The 21,406-nt window shown below is 42.5% G+C and overlaps 1 protein-coding gene across 1 annotated transcript in view; it reads left to right on the top strand.

Moving 5' to 3' along the window:
- Window positions 1-21,406, top strand: part of dlc (deltaC) — a 48,964-nt gene that overhangs the window by 13,789 nt on the left and 13,769 nt on the right. The window contains 1 exon segment of the mRNA XM_084335534.1: window positions 8,783-8,999. Coding sequence (XP_084191660.1) covers window positions 8,783-8,999 — 217 coding nt within the window.

Below are 21,406 nucleotides of genomic sequence, written 5' to 3' on the forward strand. Positions count from 1 at the left end.
GGAAAGTTACCTTTACAATGTTATCTGGGGTCTCATTCACCAACGGACTTAGGACAAAAGATCTGACACATTTTTGTCTTAGCGCCACATTTTCGGGCCGATTTTGGGATCCACGAACGGTCCCTTCTCCTGGATTATCTATAGTGGAATAGACTGTATTAATATTTCATATTTATACCGTCTTGTTGCGCGGTCCTGGCCACCTATTCAGCTCACACGCACACTGTATAGCCTACGTGTCTAATGAATGAACAGTAGGCTTATATTATTCAAATTACTTGTTTCATTAGGATTTAGTAGATACTGTATGCTCTGCCCTATACGTACGGTAAGTACAGTACACATATTAAGGCCACCACAGAGTCGGGCATACTGTGAGCGGACCGGACTCTGTGGAGATGTAATGCTAAGATGTGTACTGTACTGTACTGTACTGTAGTCGAACTGTGAAAATGACTACTATGGCAGCGCAGTTTCTGTGATCTCCTAATAAAACAAGTAATTAGAATATTAATATAAGCCTACTGCTTTCATTCATTACGCACGTAGACTATACAGTACGCGCGCATGTGTGTGTGTGTGTGTGTGTGCGCGCGCTGCGGCAGGTGCACGGCCAGGAGCGTGCAACATGATGGTATAATATGGAATATTAATACAGTCTATTCCACTATAGGTATATAGTTTGCTGTGTGATGATAATACATTTGAATCTAATCTAATTTTGATCCGTCCCAAAGTGCTTCCACTATATACCTGTTACGGGGCAATTCCGAACCTCTATTTCCACATGGCCCTTGCATAATAATGAGCTGGACGTCTGTATGCAAATGAAGTAAACGGGAACACGTGTTCAAGTTTGTCAATGAGTGACATATCTCATTCTGGGCATCGCAGCTGTGATCATTTTGGCGAGTTAAGACAGCCTCTCCATGTGTTGGTGAATCCGGGTGTAATTGTCGTTGAATTTCTCTTATGACCTTCGAAGGTTGTTGTCGTAAGAGAAATATTATGACAATGTTGGTGAATAAGACCCATTGTTAACTACTTGAAACTGCAATCAGTAATAATGACAAAAGACTTGAATCCTCAAATATTTTTCAAATCGGTCAACAACAAGTATTTTATTTGAATTAATTTCCATCATTGTCCATTGAAATAGACTCAGTTACACCTTTTGCACACCAGGGGGCGATACTACACAGCTCTACAACATGCCATATTGAACCTATTGTTGATATACCTATGCATTAAATGTTTTCTTCACCCCAGCGAATCTCTTAGTTACATCAATGTTGTGTTGTCCGAACATTCTTATGTTTGCAGGTTAAGTATTTCATGTTTGTTATTGCCTATTACTAGGCCATCATCATCTTATCAACCAGGAAATGCTCACATAAAACCTGTTCTAGTATAGTTAACTTATTGAGACATTGGAATTCCTGATTGAGACCTTTGTATGTCTCACTGTGACCTGAGCTTGCATTTCTGATAGCAGGCATATTTAATGGTGGAGATTTGTGCTCTACTGAGCGCACCTTTCTAAATCTACTAAATCGCATGCTTATTCCACACAATTGTGTATGTGGCTGAATCTACACAGTCCTCACTTTAAATATTTGAAATCTAATATTGCACCTTCAAGCTAAACAGACAATTTATTCCAATTTTATTATCATCATTTATATATACCATGACTAACCATTATTTAAAAGAATAATAATTAAAAAAATATGTTTGTGTCCACAATTTCCCTATAAACATGTATTTCTTTCACCCTTTAAACATGTGTAAGTAATCCAACAAATAACCACCTGATTTCTATTTATTTAATTTCTTTATTTCTTTGCATTAGTTACCCCTTTTTTATCAGATTACTTTAATCCCTTTACGTGCAACACTGATGTAACTATGCCATGCCCCATCATTAACACTTTGAGTGCCACAGACGTGTTATCTCGTTATTTCATGCCCCCCGTTGAGTGCCACCGATGCAAATTGTCGTTTACATTTTTTATTAGCGATCTGAATTCATATTTCATCAACCGAGTCTCCCGTTGGTACAGCAGACCCTCTAGAAGCCGTTTTGACAATGTTTACTGCAAACAAGTCATTGATAAGCGACGGGCAGATTAGACACATAGCCATAATTTAAAACATAGATTATGCGTTTTTAACGCTAACATTGAAGTGGATGATGGCATTCAAGGGGGTAAAAAGGAAAACACGGCCGGCACTGATAGTGTTAAGGGTGAAGGCTTATGTAGATCCTTATTTGGATCTTTAAGCGAAAGGGGCGAGTGTCCTCACCGCTATAGTTGTTTCAGCTGAATCAGGCTTATGTCTATATAAAAAACACGGACTGAAAGGCTCTCGTTGCAATTCATTAATGAATTTAAAGGTCCAATCAGTGATTCAGATGTAAACCAATGGATAGCCCCACCACCAAAAGTAAGGGACTCTGGTCGGGGCGCACGCTCCTCTCTCTCTAGTCTCTCAATCGAAATAAGAGCCAACTATGAAAGCCTGTCCTGCATTCTACTACGGCTGTATCCAGGCAACGATTGTACCCTGCGCTAATTAGCTTGTTGACATGTACCAGTAATGTTAGCTTAGCCACGTGCAGATGGACTGAGCCTATACACCAGGACGTTACACAGCTCCGCCCACTCCCTCAGTCACTCCACACACAGGCAGCACCAAGGGTTGGGGGTGGTCGGGAATTCAATTAATTACATTTTCTCATGATTATAGTTTTCTTTTAATGATAGTCACCCACTATTTGATTACAATCACCTGTTGGTTGTGACCAAGATGTCTGTGATCAAACACTATGAATGAATATAGCTGCAGGCGGAAATTAAGGGGCCAAACACATTAGGCTAATTGGACCCTCGACCACACATAGATAGATAGATAGAAAAAGAAGAAGAAGAAGGACAAGAAGACAAAGAAGAAGGAGGAGAAGAAGAAGAGGGTAAAAGAAGAGGAGGAGGACAAGAAGAAGGAGAAGGAAGGAGGAGGTATAAAAGGAGGGCAGGTATAAAAGGAAAAAGAAGCTTAAGAGGCATGAGAGGAAAACGATTCCTTGTAATATCATTCAACATCAGAATATGCCATACATGGCATTTCTAGTAGTCATTGATACAGTCAGATTTGAAATAGTTTATGTAAAATGAATAGCATTCAGCTTGTAGATATAATTAGTTTGACATGATTAAGGCAGCGTGGGTAGTTGCATTAATGTACCATTTCTTAAAGGAACACTCCAACATTTTGGGAAATTAGCTTATTTGCCATCTACCCTGGAGTTAGACAAGAAGATACATACCTTTTTCTTCTCTGTGCATGCAGTAGGAGTAGGAAGACGTGCACCGTTAGCCTAGCTTAGCGTCAGTCACTGGAAGTAGGTTCCTCCATTAGCCTAGTTCCCAATGTCTTCCTACTCCTACTGCAAGCACCGAGAAGAAAAAGGTATGCATCTTCTTGTCTAACTCCAGGGTTCCCAAAATGTTGGAGTGTTAAGATACATACCTTTTTCCTTTCTGTGCATGCAGTAGGAGTAGGAAGATGCGCACCGTTAGCCTAGCTTAGCGTCAGTCACTGGAAGTAGGTTCCTCTATTAGCCTAGTTCCCAACGTCTTCCTACTCCTACTGCATGCACAGAGAAGAAAAAGGTATGTATCTTCTTGTCTAACTCCAGGGTAGATGGCAAATAAGCTAATTTCCCAAAATGTTGGAGTGTTCCTTTAAAGTCGCTGTGGGCACTTTGCAAGAAGACTCAAAGAGGTATTTTTTAACATGGTAACTTTAAGTCTTGTGTGATACATGAGAATATATTACATTTAAAAAGAAATGCAAAATAAGGTATTTTCATGCCTTATTGATGCTGTTCTGCATTGATTTCGTCCACCATTATGTCTCTGCTCTAGCCTCTGCAGTGTGATTGACCACAGTGGCCAATGACAACTTCCCTGACTCCCTGACGGAAGCCTGAGCATCAATGACTGCTAGAAATGCCATGCACAGACCCATTCTAACATATTCTTGAGATATTAACATATTCTGATGTTGAATGATATTACAAGGGATCTTTTTCCGCTCATGTCTGGTCCATTGCTGCTGATCCTGAGAGGTTATTTTTCCTCTTATGTCTGGCTTCCTCCTCCCTTCTCCGTCTTCTTGTCCTCCTCTTTCTTTTTCTTCTCCTTCTTCTTGTCCTGCTTCCTCTTCTCCTTCTTCTTCGTTTAGTCGTGTGTGTCTGTTTGTATATCACTCTGTCCACAGCTAATCTCGCAAACTACAGGCTGATTGGGATGAAACGTCACACATAGGCTGACAGCAGGCCAAGGACCTGAGTTCATGAATATGCTTCAAATTGGTCAACAACAAGTATTTTATTTGAATTAATTTCCATCATTGTCCATTGAAATAGACTCAGTATAAAGTTACACCTTTTGAACACAAGAAGGCGATGCCATAGTGAATCTATTGTCGTCGATATACCTATACATTACAAATGTTTATTTTCCTAGCGAATCACTTAGTTACATCAATATTGTGCTGTCAGAACAGTCTTATGTTTGCAAGTTATATACCAGTATTTCATGTTAGATATCAATTTCCTCTCTGTATGTTCAGTAGAAAGCAAAAAAAACACTTCTGGGCTAGCTTGCTAGCTTTCTACTGAACACACAGAGAGGAAATGGGTATCTATCTTCTTGTCTGACTCTGGAGAAGACGGCAAGCCCATTTCTCATAATGTTGGTGTGTTCCTTTAAAGCTGAAAGTCTGCACTTTAACCTCATATTCGTTCCATCAAATCCATATTTTGATTAGATGAGCGGTTCAATGGAGGACAGCATCTCGTACCTGTCCTCCAGAACTAGAGCTATAGAGAACAGCACTGTGAGTAGGATGAATGCATCAATGTAGGGGTGTAGTGGTAGAGGGAGAGGAGCTCCAGATTTGTCCTTGGGGCAGTAAAAGGCATCAGAATACATCAGGGAAGGAAGAAGTGCTTGGTAGAGGTAGTTTGCAGCATTGATCAATACTTCTTGAGAGGTCTGTTGAGTCAGTTGGTTGAAGTCCAGCGACAGGTAGAAAACCACATTTCACAGGATATCATTAACAGAGAGAAGAGCTGTGGGCAAATTAAAGGAAGGAATGGACGCCAATACATGGATTTGATAAAGGGGTTAGATGGGCTTTAAGGAACAGTGGTAAATAAATTAGAGAAGATGTGAGACATTGTGAGTATGGTGCAGAAAGATTTGGAATCGTTGAGAGAAAGAGGGTGGAGAGGTTGCAGCCAGTTCGGTTCAGATGGCAGAGAGAAATAGATAAACTAATGAAGGAGAGGAGACAGCTTAGAAAGCAGTGGAGAAAGGCATCAGTGGATGAGAGAGAGGGAATGAATGTTTTGCAGGTCAACAATATGGAAGGAGTTGGTAAGTAAGGCAATGGCATGCAAGGCTTCTTCAGTCCCAGGGCCGAATGGAGTCCCCTACCGGGTTTATAAAAGTATATTATTAGGCCTGGCAAATGCGTTTTGTTTGATACCACATAGCCTTATTTTTAGTGCGTTTGCCAGGGGTGATCGCATAAACTTGGTCAAAGCATACTTCCAAGATATTAGAATGTGTTTTATTACTATATATTTTACAACAGCATGGAGCGTGCTGAAAGGGTTAACCTTCTGTAGTGTGGTAGTGAAAGGATTAACCCTTTGTCGTGTGGCAGTGAAAGGATTAACCTTCTGTATTGTCGCAGTGAAAGGGTTAACTGGGCCGCAGAGACTTGGGTAGACTTGGCAGAGAGGTAGGCATTATTGCAGGGTGTACTATTTCCCCATTAGCGCTCTCAATGATGATGTAAGTCATTATTAGAGCATCAAGGTGGGTGGTAGGTGGGGTGAGGTGACGGGCTGCGCCTCCCACAAATTAGGATTACATGGATGACATGACACTGATGACCAGGACAGTGCCTCATAGAAAAAGGTTAGTAGAGAAGTTAAATGAGAATCTCAAATGGGCTAGGATGAAGATTAAGCATTTCATTGACCAGAGGAAAGGTAATAGAGAGAATGTTTTATGACAGTAAACAGCTTGAACAATTTAGGAAAGATGTTGTAGAGGGGATAGGAAGGATAGAAATGTAAGGGCTTCCAGGCAAGTTGAAGTTATGGTGTTTGCAGTTAGGTTTATTCCATAAACCCAGGCTAAGCAGGGACAGTGGTTGAACTGAGAGTGTAGAGAAGAGGAAGCATAGCTGGAGGGACCTGTCGAGTAAACTCAGCGGCAGGAATTGAACGCAGAATAGTACAGGTAAATTCAGCACGTAATGGGGTAGAGAGTGCAGCCATTACATTTCTCTGTCAGGGAGAGAAATGGTTCATAGGCACGCATGAATCAGGCCAATTATTGGGAGATGTGGGTAGATTTGGGAGGAAAACCCGTTGTTCCTTAAGAAATAGTTAGCACAAACTTTTTTTTGGATCTACTTTTTCTCCCCATTTTCAATTTTTCTCCCATCCCAATTTCGTATTGTCCAATTCTCCCCTCCCCTGTCTCGAACGTTGTTAGACCATGCCTCCCACTGGTCGGCTGCAATGTGGACAAAGCCTTCATCACGTGTCCCCTCCGGTACACGAGGAGGCAGCCGTCGCATCTTTTCACCTGTACAGCGCGATCTCTCAGCGGCGAGGAGTAACGCGTGGGAGGCTCACGCTGCCCTCGTTGCTTCCTGATTCTGCTGTACAGGCGCACCAACCGACCTGTAGGAGTCGCTGTCCACACCGATCCCCACCCACTGGCTTTCCCACTCCCTAATATTGCCAATTGTATTAGTATGAACGACCAGCCAAGCCGGAAGCAACGCAGAGAGCTGGGCTCGATACCAGCATCTCCTGCGTTAGTGGCGAGCGCCTTGCCCACTGCGCCACTTAGCCGCTAGTTAGCACTAACTTGAGGCCAGACCTAGTGTTATGATCTGCTAGTCAGCAGATAGTTTCTTTTATAGAATTGACGGCACCCTGAGAGGATTCAGTGGAGGAGGCTTATGAAAGGAAAAAGATTTGGCAGCAGAAACTGAACAGCAGGGATGGAAAGCTATGGCATGTCAGCAGGACGCCACTGTGGCTAGTGGTTTTCCAAAGTCACTAGCCACTCAGCATTTCACCAGCCAAAAATCCCAGCGCTCGCGCCCCCACCCGAAAAATTATAAATATAGGTAATTGGACAATGTGCATGCATTTGTTTGCACATAAGATTTTATTTGAACAGAAACATCTAAAATAACATCTAATCCAAAATGTCAGTAGTGTGGTGTGTGCTACAATTGCTAGCTAACAAACACCGTAATATTAGTAATACATGTTACATAATACATGTTAGTTTGTTTAATACTTACTCGCACATCCACAAATAGTCGGTGAAGGGTCTGCCTTTCTTCCCGATTGCGTGGACGTTACGGAACAGCAGCGCCATCTTGTCCAACTGAGCCGATTTCATCGAGACCAGGGATTTCACGGCAACACTCTCACCTCAAGTCATGATCCTTTATAGTTTCTCATTTTAAATTGGTTGTGCCAATAACAAATGACATGCTTTTGGACTGATTTATGGATCAGTGCCATAAATCCGACAATGAATGCAGAACAAGCAGAGCCTTTTCGTTGGATCATACCCTAGCCACTCGTGACCTGATTGAAATATTTTTATAAAAGAAGATGTCGGAAGAGGCGTTGAAAGGAAGTCAGTGGATTTGGTTGAGGAGAATGATGTCAGCTGGGGGTCAAAGTAAACAATAGTAAGAGTATTATTTTTCTTTTGTTTCTGTTTCATGTGTGATACTGTTAGGCTCTCACTACCTATCTTATCTAGATGTTGGTTTGTGGTGGCCATTAGGGGCCAATCCATGTGGTAGGGATTGTAGCACTGTCATTGTCAATACCTGGAGCTCACACCAAAGCAGCATGGGTCTGTTGAAGTTGCATTTAGTTCCATAGTAAATAATTTATAAGCATGTTAAGACTTTCCTTTGGCACTGGGAGTGGGTTTCTTTATCTTTCTTATCTTGTGTTTTATTATAAATTCATGTTCAACACATCCCATCCACGGCAATCTTTCAGATTCCTAATCAAGGTGGATTCCAAAGTGAGTCGTGTGTTTGTTACCGTGATAAGAGGTCTCCTCAACTGAAGGACGGACAAATGATTAAGATGATTTAGTTTAACCAATGATTAACTTTTGTTACACAGCCACTTTACATGCATTCACTGCAGCAATCTGACACCACGGCTTAATCCTATACTATCGTGGTCACCGCACTAATGTGACAGGTGCCCAGAATTCTTAATGTGGAGAGCCAAGGGCTCTTAGGTCTTACAGTATGCAAACATGTTTGTCCCTTTCATTATTATTCAATATCAATTCTGGTAACAAATTCTGAGTTCTGATCAATTTCAAAATTCAAATGTGTTTTTGCCAAGCAATTGTGTGTACATGTCTGGGGTTCATTTTGATATGGACCTAGGATTTATGTCACTTACAAAAGAAATACAATGCTGATATGAATTCCAAGCATATTAAACACACACACACACACACACACACACACACACACACACACACACACACACACACACACACACACACACACACACACACACACACACACACACACACACACACACACACACACACACACACACACACACACACCACTCCCCCCTTCACAATACCCTTACCCTTCTCTCTCTCTCCTCTCTCCTCCTCTCCTCAAGGACCGGGAGAATGACTACGCGTGTACGTGCCCCCAGGGCTTCTATGGGAAGAACTGTGAGATCAGTGCCATGACGTGCGCAGACGGGCCGTGTTTTAACGGTGGCACCTGCATGGAGAAGTCCACCGGTGGCTACAGCTGCCGCTGCCCGACCGGCTACATGGGCTCCAACTGTGAGAAGAAGATTGATAGGTGTAGCAATGATCCCTGTGCTAACGGTAAGAACCATACGCCATAATCTGGCTCACTGGGCTGCCACTTGAGGTCACATGACCACAGTCACGGCTGTTTCACATCGCTAACTTAGTCATAACTTTACTTTCATGTGAGGTCATAGATGGTTTCACAACATGCTACAGCTGGTGTTTGTGGGTTATTGATTATCGGCACAGTGTTTATGGGTTATTGAGAGTCCTAACTGGCTATAAACATTGATATAATAATAGTGCCATCAAAGCATTAAATTACTCAGTTTATGAACAGTCAATATAGTCAGGCTTTTTTTTTATCAAAAACTTTAAAAAGATCAAATTAAATACAGCGTAAGTACAGCAATAACTGATGTGATGTGAAATACTCGTAATAAAGTGATATAGAACACAGATGTAATTCGCACATAGAGATAACCGGAATGATTAAATATGTGTCATATATCTATGTCAGTATATCAAAAACAAAAGAACACTGGCCGTGTCTGAAACCAGTAGGCCATAAATCAGCTCCTACTGTGCAGTTTATGTCCTGCCCGTGTCATGGAAAATAAATATCATATTTGCATGTAGCGCCAGCAGTAGCAATATGCAGCGTCAAACTTGGTTGGGCGTTACATAATTTGTGACGAACAGGCAAACGTAAACAGATCATCTAGTTTAGTGTGACCATATTGTGATTTCCAAAAAAGAGGACACTCTGCCCCCATCCTCAAGATGCTTAAATGATACTCAAAGTTTACTCAAAGATGCCTTATAATTTTTATATATTTAAAGTAACTAATAATAAAGTGCACTATGCAGTTTTGGATTTGTTGACATTTGCATAACTTGCAATTAGTGTACAAAACGAAATTATTACACACGTATTCCTTAGAATGATTGTATCATAAGCATCTTAGCAGGGGCGACAGTGGCTCAGGAGGTAGAGCAGTCGTCTGGCAATCCGGAGGTTCCCGGTTCGATTCCCGCTCCTCCTGGGCAGCGTGTCGATGTGTCCTTGAGCAAGACACTTAACCCCTAATTGCTCCCGATGAGCAGGTTGGCATGGTTGCATGGTTGGCTCCGCCGTCGGTGTGTGAATGGGTAATATGTAAGTAACAAATTGTAAAGCGCTTTGGATAAAAGCGCTATAAAAGCAGCCATTTACCAAAAAGCAGCCATCATCATAAATCAAACCAAAACATAACTTTGAGGCATCAAAATAGTTTAAAATAATTTTTCTTTCTCTCTCTGTATAGCTGCATACTTCAATCAATTCGGTCAACTTTACCATCAAACAAGCTTTATTTTGAATGTTTTTCTGTGTCCATGTGAGCTTTGATATCTCCGGCACCTTTATTAGACACAGAAACATAATGGTCACAAGCGTTGCACGCGTTGCACTCCACCTCCCATTTGTCTCGACCGGGACGGTAAATTGGGAATTTCCTCTGCAGTTCATCTGTAATGTACATTCGCTTTGGCATTGTGAGCAGAATCAATGCTGGTCGGATCTGTCCGCTTCCTCCTCTGTTGTGTGTGTGTGAGCGCAGTAGCTCCTCCCACAAAGCACTGAAAGCAGTCTTCTCTGGGTAACGTCACACGCAACAGAGTACCGTGAAAAACAATGAAACCCGGACATTTTCATGAATTTATAAACCTCCCTCGGACGCCCCGGACAGGGCATGAAAAGAGGATATGTCCAGGCAAAAGAGGACGTTTGGTCACCCTAATCTAGTTACACTAGAAAGACGCCTGGTCCACTTAAGGCTTTTACATTGGTCGGAGAACCCTGTTTCAACAAGAAGATCGCTTTGTGTGTCCAGCAGCCCCAGAGAGAGGTCCAGGTGCACGCTAGAATAGCTTAGCACAAGGACTAAAAGCAGTAGGGAGCAGCTAGCCTAGTTTAGCACAAGGACTGGAGGCAGTAGGGAGCAGCTAGCCTAGCTTAGCACAAGGAATGGAGGCAGTAGGGAGCAGCTAGCCTAGCTTAGCACAAGGACTGGAGGCGGTAGGGAGCAGCTAGCCTAGCTTAGCACAAGGAATGGAGGCAGTAGGGAGCAGCTAGCCTAGCTTAGCACAAGGACTGGAGGCGGTAGGGAGCAGCTAGCCTAGCTTAGCACAAGGACTGGAAGCAGTAGGGAGCAGCTAGCCTAGCTTAGCACAAGGACTGGAGGCGGTAGGGAGCAGCTAGCCTAGCTTAGCACAAGGACTGGAATTGGTAGGGAGCAGCTAGCCTAGCTTAGCACAAGGACTGGAGGCGGTAGGGAGCAGCTAGCCTAGCTCTGTCAAAAGTGAAAAAATACAACGCACAGAGGAAATTCCTTTAAGCAAAGTTGTGTTTGGAGCATCAAGAAAAGAGGACGTAGTTTGAGATCCATTGATTTAATGCAGAGAGACTAACCGACCAACCGATTATTCTATTCTATTCTATCATGTTGTTCTATTTTCGTCAACCAAGTTGGTCTCACAATCACTATTGATGTCTAGGGCTGACCTTCGAATTTTTTTTTGGAATTCAAAGCTTCAGGGCCGAGATTCGATTTTAATTCGAAGCTTCGAGATTAAAAATAAAATAATAATAATAATAAATAATATATCTTTTTCTTTTTACTTTTTTTTTATGTTGTGGGACTTGTACAGCACTTTGTTCAACTTATCAGTGCTGTAAAGTTTAAACCTTTTTAAATCTTAGACAAACGAAACACTTTGCTTTCACGAAATATTGTAAGCCGTCATTTGAGGCTTTATAAAAGCAGCACAATGAACACAAATCTGTCAGTGCCGAGTCCGACCTCATCAACAAACAGCATTGCTTGTTGTAATTAACAAAGAGAGGCAGAGTTGATTTTGCAAAAAAATAATAATAAAAAAAGACAATAAAAAAAAGGTCTCATTCACCAAGGACTTACGACAAAAAGGGCTTTCTCTTAGGGCCATTTGAGACCTTTTCGGGCAAGACATGAATATAGAAAATATATTATAATATAATATTAATTATATATGTTTTTTTGGGACGGTTGGTGAATCCCAAAATCGTCCCGAAAAGGTCTCAAAGGGCCCTAAGAGAAAGCCCTTTTTGTCGTAAGTCCTTGGTGAATGAGACCCAAAGTAAAATTGTCTTTTTTTATATATTCGAATTCTATTTTCATATTCGAATCCCATGCCCATCGAACGAAGCTTCGAAGCTTCGAAGTATTTAAGACAGCCCTAAGTATATCACAGTGTTTATTATCTGGATCATGATTATGAATATCAATTTAACTGTCTGAGATAATGATAATAATATATATATATGCATTCTGTCTCCGTCTGTAGGTTCCCTTTGGGTTTGTTAATAACAACACCTGTAGTTCAGGATATGGTCAAAGGATGCTTTGTGTCATATCTTATCCCAGAGGAGCTGCTGCCGTCACTGTTGACGTTGGTTAAAATCCTTTCTCAGCACAATCACTGCAGCTCTTCACGCTGGATACCCACATCTCCGGCTACTTAGCCACAACACCGGCACAAAGTCGAGGGGGCCGCGGTCCAGTCAATACAAGCACCGAAAGAGCATTGTAGGTTTCAGCGTTTATTTCAGGGCTTGTACAGACGGGAGCATGGCCCCATTGATTTTGTGGCCAACTAGCCAGAGCTGCAGGTGTTCAGTATGAAGAACAGCATCGATTGTGCTGAGAAAAGACTCTACGGATCGACAACATCACTGGTAAAGCAGGAAATAGGGCTAGCGGTGTGAAACTCTGAACTTGCCCTTTAATCATTTGAACAGATGTTGGGTCTATCTTTGTTGCCTGTTGCTGGGAGTGCTACAACTACACTGCCCCAAAAGTGACTAGTGTATTACCACCATAATAAACCACAACACATTCATCAATACATTATTTAGTTACAGATGATTACAGATCCTTATAGACCAAGACTTCATCTTGTGATAGTTGTGGGAATTCATTTCCGGCACTGATATGGCAAGACAGACAGACGGGTCAAAAACGGTCTTGAGTCGTCTTGAGTGATGGAGACAAAGAGGCTGTTATCTGTGGCTGCATCCCTGTCACTTCAACCACTTCAGACTTTTCTAAGCAAAAGGAGAAATTCCCTGTTGAAGAATGTGGACATGTTGGTCTTTCTGTCACTCAACCTAAAGCAGGTTGAGCCTCATATCACTCAAAGCTCCAGGTGTGTTAGTTTGTGGCTTAGAGACCACAGAAACAATTTTCATTAGGTGTAATTAATTATTTCCTCTTTGATTAGATATGGTTGTTTCTTTAGTTTGATCAGTGCACACTTAAAGTTAACGCACAATTTTATTTATTGCTTTTTTCACATGCATTTATTGTGATAAAGAAGTTATTTTGTTTAACTATAAGCCCATTTATTTTGTGGATTAGCCTACTGCTGTCAACAAATACATGGTTTTTATTTTACATATTTTATTTGGCTGCATAGGCTATCATTATCCCCTGTTACTACTACTTTACTACAATAAAGACAAATACAAATAGTTTAACTCTAAGCAACATAGGTTAACTCTAAGCAACATAGGTTAACTCTAAGCAACAACTCAATAGTTACACATGCTCTAGGCCAGGGTATAAGTCATATAATGTCACAGAATTCAACGGTCAAACTGCATTATTTCCACCACGCAGCATCATTCATTGCATGCCATTTTGCAACACGGTAATCCAGTAGAGACCTAATTTGTTGATATATTTCAACAATTTTTTATTGGGGGCGGCTGGGTGGCACAGTGGTCTAAGCGCTCGTCACCAACGCGTGAGACACCGGTATCGAATCCGGCTGTCAGCGTTGCCTCCGGCTTGGGCCGGCCATCATACTGACTCAATTGGCAGAGTCAGCGGGAGGGAAGTCGATGGTGGTAATCTGGTCGTTGTAAACAGCGACTCCTACAGGTCGGACAGGAGATGTCGAGGGTAGTGTGAGCCTTCCACACATTACACCTCGCCAATGAGAGTCCGCGCTGGCAGGTGAAAAGATGTGGCTGGCTGACTCCGCATCGGAGGGGACATGCGATAGATTATTCAACCCTCCCTACGACCGACCAGTTGGGGGCACATGCGAGCAACGATCAAGACAGGGGAGGGGGGAATTGGCACGACTAAATTGGGATGGGAGAAAAACAGAAAAAGAAGGAGAAAAAGTGGATAAAAAAACAAACAATATGTTTATTGAACATTTCTTTTTTACAAACCATCAGACAGACAGCAGTGCACAATAACAGTTGGCAAATAAGTGGCAAAACAATAGTGCAATTTAAGTTAAATTAAATAACAAAGAACAGGACTGAGACAAACAAAAAGAACAGGTAGGGGTGTAAAGGTACACGTATCCGTACCGAACCGAACAAGTTTCAGTGTGTACCGTACCGTACCGAACGGCTGTGTAGTGTACCGAACGAATACAACGGTATGTTAACCACTAACGACCGCCCACCGGGGGCTGTTTTTTTCACAATCTAATATAATTTTTTTTTCTCCTTATTTTTCTCCCATCCCAATTTCGTATTGCCAATTCTCCCCTCCCCTGTCTTGAACGTTGCTAGACTATGCCTCCCACTGGTCGGCTGTAGTGAGGATAGAAGCCTTGCATCACGTGTCCCCTCCGGTACACGAGGAGGCAGCCTGTCGCATCTTTTCACCAGACAGCGTGGACTCTCAGGCCATGTCCAGACTAAGACAATTTTGGTCGTTTTAGGCAAAGTATTTGATCGTTTGCATCATTCTGCCAGACAGAACTTCTGGCAGCCTGAAGATGGTACTTTTTGATACCAGCTTTCAGAGTGCGCAACTCTGGAGACAGCTGGAGACGCCCCCGTTGCGTCACCATATTTACAAGCGATACGCGGCTTCTCTTGAACCGATGACGCGTTGGCCCACCTCTCCCTTTCCCCGCATGCGCAAACTCTCAGCCAACATCACAACCACCGTCGACAACATATTGACATCTCCCTTACAGTGTTACAGAGCTTGATCAGGCTTTTACAGCTAAATGTACTTTTTCTGAAAACCCAAGTAGTAGCCAAGCATACTGTTCCATAGCATACCCCTTCAGTTGATCATGACAAATCCTCTCTTACCTTGACGATTAAAAAGCCTCCATAATTGAGTAAATAGTATCCCCATGGCATAGTGTTGAGCTGTAGCCAACAAGCTATGCTACCAATATTAGCTAAATAATTAGCGTCACATATCTGGCCTTTTTCTGAAAACCCAAGCACATATTGTTCCATAGCATACCCCTTCAGTTGATCATGACAAATCCTCTCTTACCTTGACGATTAAAAAGCCTCCATAATTTATTAAATAGTATCCCCATGGCATAGTGTTGAGCTGTAGCCAGCTAGCGTTGATGCTATTCAATGCTAACAACATTAGCAAAATAGCTAACCAACTGAGGTAAACGTTAATTACAGACAACGTTTGCTAGTCGAAATGACTGGACACACACACAAGTTAAACATCAATCAATTAATTTATTCCAACAGGTAGTTTGAGCCGGTGGTCTCTCTCTCTCTCTCTCTCTCTCTCTCTCTTGCTCTCTCTCTGCACTCCCGAAGTACGTTGCGCTGTGTGTCTCTGGAAAAGTAGGTCAACTCAAAAGCACAAAACCGGACGCCTGAATACTTTCAACAACAAATGTTTGTTTCCGCGTCTCTGATTGGCCAGGTCATTTCTGGTCATGTGACATGTACGCCCAATCGTGGGACCGCAAGTGTCTACACTGGTTAAGCTTAGGCGCTCTTTCGAAGTTGGTTAAGGTTAGAGTTTGTCTTAGAGCGTGACGATAGAAAGCCTGCCCTGATTCCGACGGTTAAGCTTAGGCACTCTTTCGAAGTTGGTTAAGGTTAGAGTTTGTCTTCGAGCATGGCGATAGAACGCCAGGTAGTTTGCAGGCTGTTCGACCCGGAAATAGGCGCAGAACTTGCTGTCCCACGATTGGCGCACATGTCACATGACCTGGCCAATCAGAGCGCAAAACTCGAACGCGAAAACAAACATTTGTTGTCGAAAGTATTCACGCAAACCGGACGGCACAACAACACTTCCGGTTGGGGATTTAAAAATAAAAGAGTATAAAACAGGAAAGACATTTAGTTTGTAAATTTGTGGCATGCATTATTATCTTGAGACGTTTTCGTTTTTACGGAAACCTTAAACCGAAACGAAAACGAAAACGACCAAAATCGTCTTAGTCTGGACATGGCCTCAGTGGCGAGGAGTAACGTGTGGGAGGCTCACGCTGCCCCCGATACTTCCTGTCTCTGCTGTGCAGGCGTCACCCAACCGACCTGTAGGAGTCGATGTCCACAACGTCCAATCCCCACCCATCGACTTCCACCCGCTACCTCTGTCAATTGAGATAGTATGACGACTGGCCCAAGCCGCAGGCAATGCTGACACCGGGATTCGAGACCGGAGTCTCTTGCATTGGTGATGAGCGCAATCTCCGCTACGCCACTCAGCCGCCCTACAATCTAATATAATTATTAATATATATTTTTTTTTACAAGTCGATTATTCATTTCAATATAGAATATTCGTTGACAGCCCTACAAGTACAATTAGCTACTGCACACTACATCACCCCTGAGTGGAACATGGAAAGCCAAACTTTCCCCCACTGTACCGAAAACCGTACCGAACCTTGACTTCAAAACCGAGGTACGTACCGTGGTTTTTGTGTACCGTTACACCCTTAGAACTGAGACAGGACAAATACAGTCAAACAAAAACAAGATCAAACACTAGATGAGACAATCTGTATCTGAGTCCATTACTAATAATGAAATGAAAAAATAAGTGACAATGAGTATAATGGAAACAAAAACACTAACACATATATAAAAAAAAATGTCCCACTTTTTCTCCCATCCCAATTTCGTGTTTCCAATTCTCCCCTCCCCTGTCTTGAACGTTGCTCGCATATGCCCCCCACTGGTCGGTTGTAGGGAGGATAGAAGCCTTGCATCACGTGTCCCCTCCGGTACACGAGGAGGCAGCCTGTCACATCTTTTCACCTGCCAGCGCGGACTCTCATTGGCGAGGTGTAACGTGTGGGAGGCTCACACTACCCTCGCCATTTCCTGTCTCTGCTGTGCAGGCGTCCCCCAACCGACCTGTAGGAGTCGCTGTCCACAACGTCCAGATTACCACCCATCGACTTCCACTCGCTGACTCTGCCAATTGAGCCAGTATGATGGCCGGCCAAAGCCGGAGGCAACGCCGACAGCCGGATTTGAACCCGGTGTCTCTTGTGTTGGTGACGAGCGCAATGTCCGCTGCGCCACCCAGCCGTCGGTAACAATATATCTTTTAATGTATATTGTAGTTGTTGGTCAGTCAGCCGCCTAATAAGCACAATTCAACATATACTAATGTACCATCACTCATAAATATCTGGCATGTCCAGCTCCTGTATGTACCTGTAGAAGGGGTCCCACACCTTGTGACATTTCCTCAGGGAGCCACTTACTATGCACCTGATTTTCTCCAGTCTTGCTAGATTTAGAACTTCTTTTAACCATTAAGTATGCGAAGGGGATACTGGAGATTTCCACTTCAGCAATATTAATCGTCTGGCTAGGAGAGTAAGAAAGGCTATGAAGGTTGTCTCCAGAGAGGAGAGTTGCAATGTGGGTGGAGTTACACCAAACAAAGCAGTCATAGCTTTAGGATCCATCGGTTTTCCAGTAATTTCAGACAGTGAACTAAAGATTTCGGTCCAATATGGATACAAAACCGGACAAGACCAGACCATGTGCACATGAGTCGCCGATCCTTGGCGACACCTGTCACAAGTCGGGTCCACATCTTTATATATTTTGGAGAGCCTGACCTTAGTGAAGTGTGTGCGATGCACAATTTTACACTGAATCAGTCCATGTCTTGCACAATTAGATGATTTGTGTACAGCAAGGACTTCTTCCCAGAGTTCCTCAGAAATCTCCTCCCCAAGATCTACTTCCCAAAGAGCTTTAATGGAGTCTAAGGTGACTAGACAAAGATAATGAATCTGAGCATAGATACATGACATCAATCCCTTCAGAGTAGGTAACGGCCTAAGTAGTGTGTCTAATGACGAATGAGTAGGGTGGTTAGGAAACTTAGGAAATCTATTGCTAACAAAACTGCAAATCTGTATACCTGAAGAAATGTTGCTCTGGTAGTGCAAATTTATCTGACAGCTGTTGGAAAGATGCAAATGTGTTATCAATATATAGGTCTTTGAATGATTTGATGCCTTGGTTAGACCAAAAGGTAAATGCGCCATCTACTCAAATGGTAAATGCGCCATGAAGGGGTGTAAAGGTACACGTATCCGTACCAAACCGTTTCAGTGTGTACTGTACCGAACGGCTGTGTACTGAACGAATACAAGGGTATGTTAACCACCCACCAGGGGCTGTTTTTTCACAATCTAATATAATTATTATATTTTTTTCTTTTCTTTACAAGTCGATTATTAATTTCAATATAGAATATTCGTTGACAGCCCTACAAGTACAATTAGTTACTGCACACTACATCACCCCCGAGTGGAACATGGAAAGCCAAACTTTCCCCCACTGTACCGAAAACCCGTACCGAACCGTGACTTCAAAACCGAGGTACGTACCGAACCGTGGTTTTTGTGTACCGTTACACGCTAATTTGTTGATATATTTCAATATCAATCCTGCTTACTACGATGTGCTACGATGCCAAGGGGCTCATGCAGGCAGGCAAATGCGCACAGTAACCATGGCGATGTAACTCACTCGTTAATTGGCCAACTGCCTACGCAATTACTTTACATCCCGAACTAGCTAGTTAGGTTATGCCCTAAGTAATCGTGGTGCAACCAATTGTAGTAGCTAAAGCGCAACCAACATGCTCAGTAAAGACTCCACAACACCTGAACATAGCCTGGCATGGCAGCCACACACACATACAGCTGGCAGACGCAGCTAACTACTGTAACCCAATTAACAATATTGAAATAGGCAATACCACAGTCAGAACTTGTTATTAGCTTACTTTTGATGGTTACAGCAGGAGAAGATTGAACACTTTAATTATTTCATTATAGTCTAACGATTCAGTCAGTCTCTACTGGAGAGGATTCATATCATGAACATGTTTGTCTCACGTACCTAAGTGCATCCAGACACGCTGGAGAGTTCAGTCTGTATGTCACCACTGATGCCTGGGCCCAGCAGTTCAACACTTTTTATTTTTTATTTATTTTTTATAATCTTTTAGCATTTTTACAGCTTTATTGGTCACGCAGGACCGACAGAGGAGAGGGCGAACGGGAGGAGAGGTGGGGAGGACATGCGACAAATAACGACGGGAGCTGGGATCGGCCGCGTAGGTGCGCGAGGCACTATGGTATGCGCCACGAGGGCGCCCCGAGTTCAACACTTTTAATCCCTATCTGATTGGATCAGATTTGTATTTTGGGTAGTTGAAAACCAAAAAACAGGGTTAGGATCACTTTGATATCCAATCAGATCAGGAAATTAAATCCAAGCTTTAATCTGGATCAAATCTTCAAAACGGGTAGTTCAAACCGACAACACAGGATTGGGATCAGTTTGATCCCAAAAAACTGGATTATCTTGATCCCACCAGAGGGGTGTATTTTCAGTGGATTACCAGAGAAAAATGTACTATACAATTTATAAAAAAATATGTTTCAATATAAATAAGATGGCAATGTTTGTGCACTGAAATAATACAAAATCTCTAGCCTTCATGGCAAATACATTTAATTAAAAAAATGTCGGTCATGTTTGTGGTGGCCTATTTTGTTTTCAACCAAATGTTGATGACAAATGTTTATGCTCATAAAAACATCACAACAAAGATTGTCAATCACAAATGTAATGTAGATTAAAGAAAAAATATCTTCAACAAAAAGAAATCTGTCATCACCTTCAGCAAACTGAAACCTCACTTAGAATTCAGCTCCTCAAAGCACGCCTGGATGATCAGCTGACTTTGAATGAACGTTTTTTTGTTGTTACCCTAGTGGGAGTCTTTTTTAAATTATTATTACAATTCCATTATGATTTTGATACTGATATTCAGGATCTAGTCATCTTGAAAAGTCTGAATCTGGATCAGGGTGATCCTATTCTGAATTGCTTTGAAATACTGGGACAAAATCTGTCCGAGTTGTCTGATCCTGGATCACAAAAAAATGGGATTTCAAAATCTGATCTGATTTAGAACTACTGGGCCCAGATGATTATACCGACTGACAGTTGAAAAGGGTCTTTCAGGTTGTCATGGTAAGATGATGAGGGCATATCGGAGACGATTCATGTTGGGAAATATGTACTTCAGCGAGGTACGGCTGGAAGGCTGTGACCATGTTCTGCATCCTCCACAGCAACTGAAGTAGTACGTCTCGTTAACTACTTAGCACTTAGCAATATAAAGGGAGGGTGCAATCAATGTGCTGGTGGCTGTAGGTTGAATGAAACAGCAAGGGCTGCTCCCTATCTGCCACTCAAAAACCCAGACCTATCATCATCATATGGTAAACAATAAGCAAGAAACAAGAATTGTTTTATTTTTATTCATCACATAGTCAAATATATACAATTGAAGCAGTATTCAATGACTGCTATCCATTGGATGATCCAACACTGACCTGTGACCTTTGTCTTATGGGGCAGGCTCTAGCCACCAGACCACTCTTTCTTGCCAATAATGAATCAGTATTGTGGGTAAAGTATATTAAGTACTGGTTAATTAGTGAAGTTAAGTACTAATTAAGTCATAGCAGCATGTGGGTACAGGTAGGATAGGTAGTAATAATAATAGAACATAGAAAAGTGCAAGTCATTATCATCATCTCATCATTATCATCTCAGTATTATCATCATCAGTCTTGGCCTCATTACCTAAAGAAAACCCAAAACAAACTCTGTACAAAATACAAAATAGAGTGTATTCATTGAACTAGTGTGTGGAAAACTTGGACCACGTCCCAACACACACAGCCTTACGACACACACACACAGCCTTACGACACACACACACACACACACGCACGCATGCACGCACGCACACACACACACACACACACAGACACGCACGCTTGCACGCACGCACGCGCACGCACACACACACACACACACACACACACACACACACACACACACACATGCACACACACACACACACACACACACACACACACACACACACACACACACACACACACACACACACACACACACACATAAACACACATAAACACACGCACACACAGCCTTACGACACACACATCAGTCAACAAGTAAAGCGATAGGGCTAACACTGTATGTTTTGACCCTCGGAAACAAAAGCAAGAACGGGCAGGCTTTATTGAGAGCCAACACCATGGGAAATGGTCTGTGTAAAATAGTGGCGCAACAG

The sequence above is a fragment of the Notolepis coatsorum genome (assembly GCF_963971535.1).
Source record: "Notolepis coatsorum genome assembly, chromosome: 1".
Classification (NCBI taxonomy): domain Eukaryota; kingdom Metazoa; phylum Chordata; class Actinopteri; order Aulopiformes; family Paralepididae; genus Notolepis; species Notolepis coatsorum.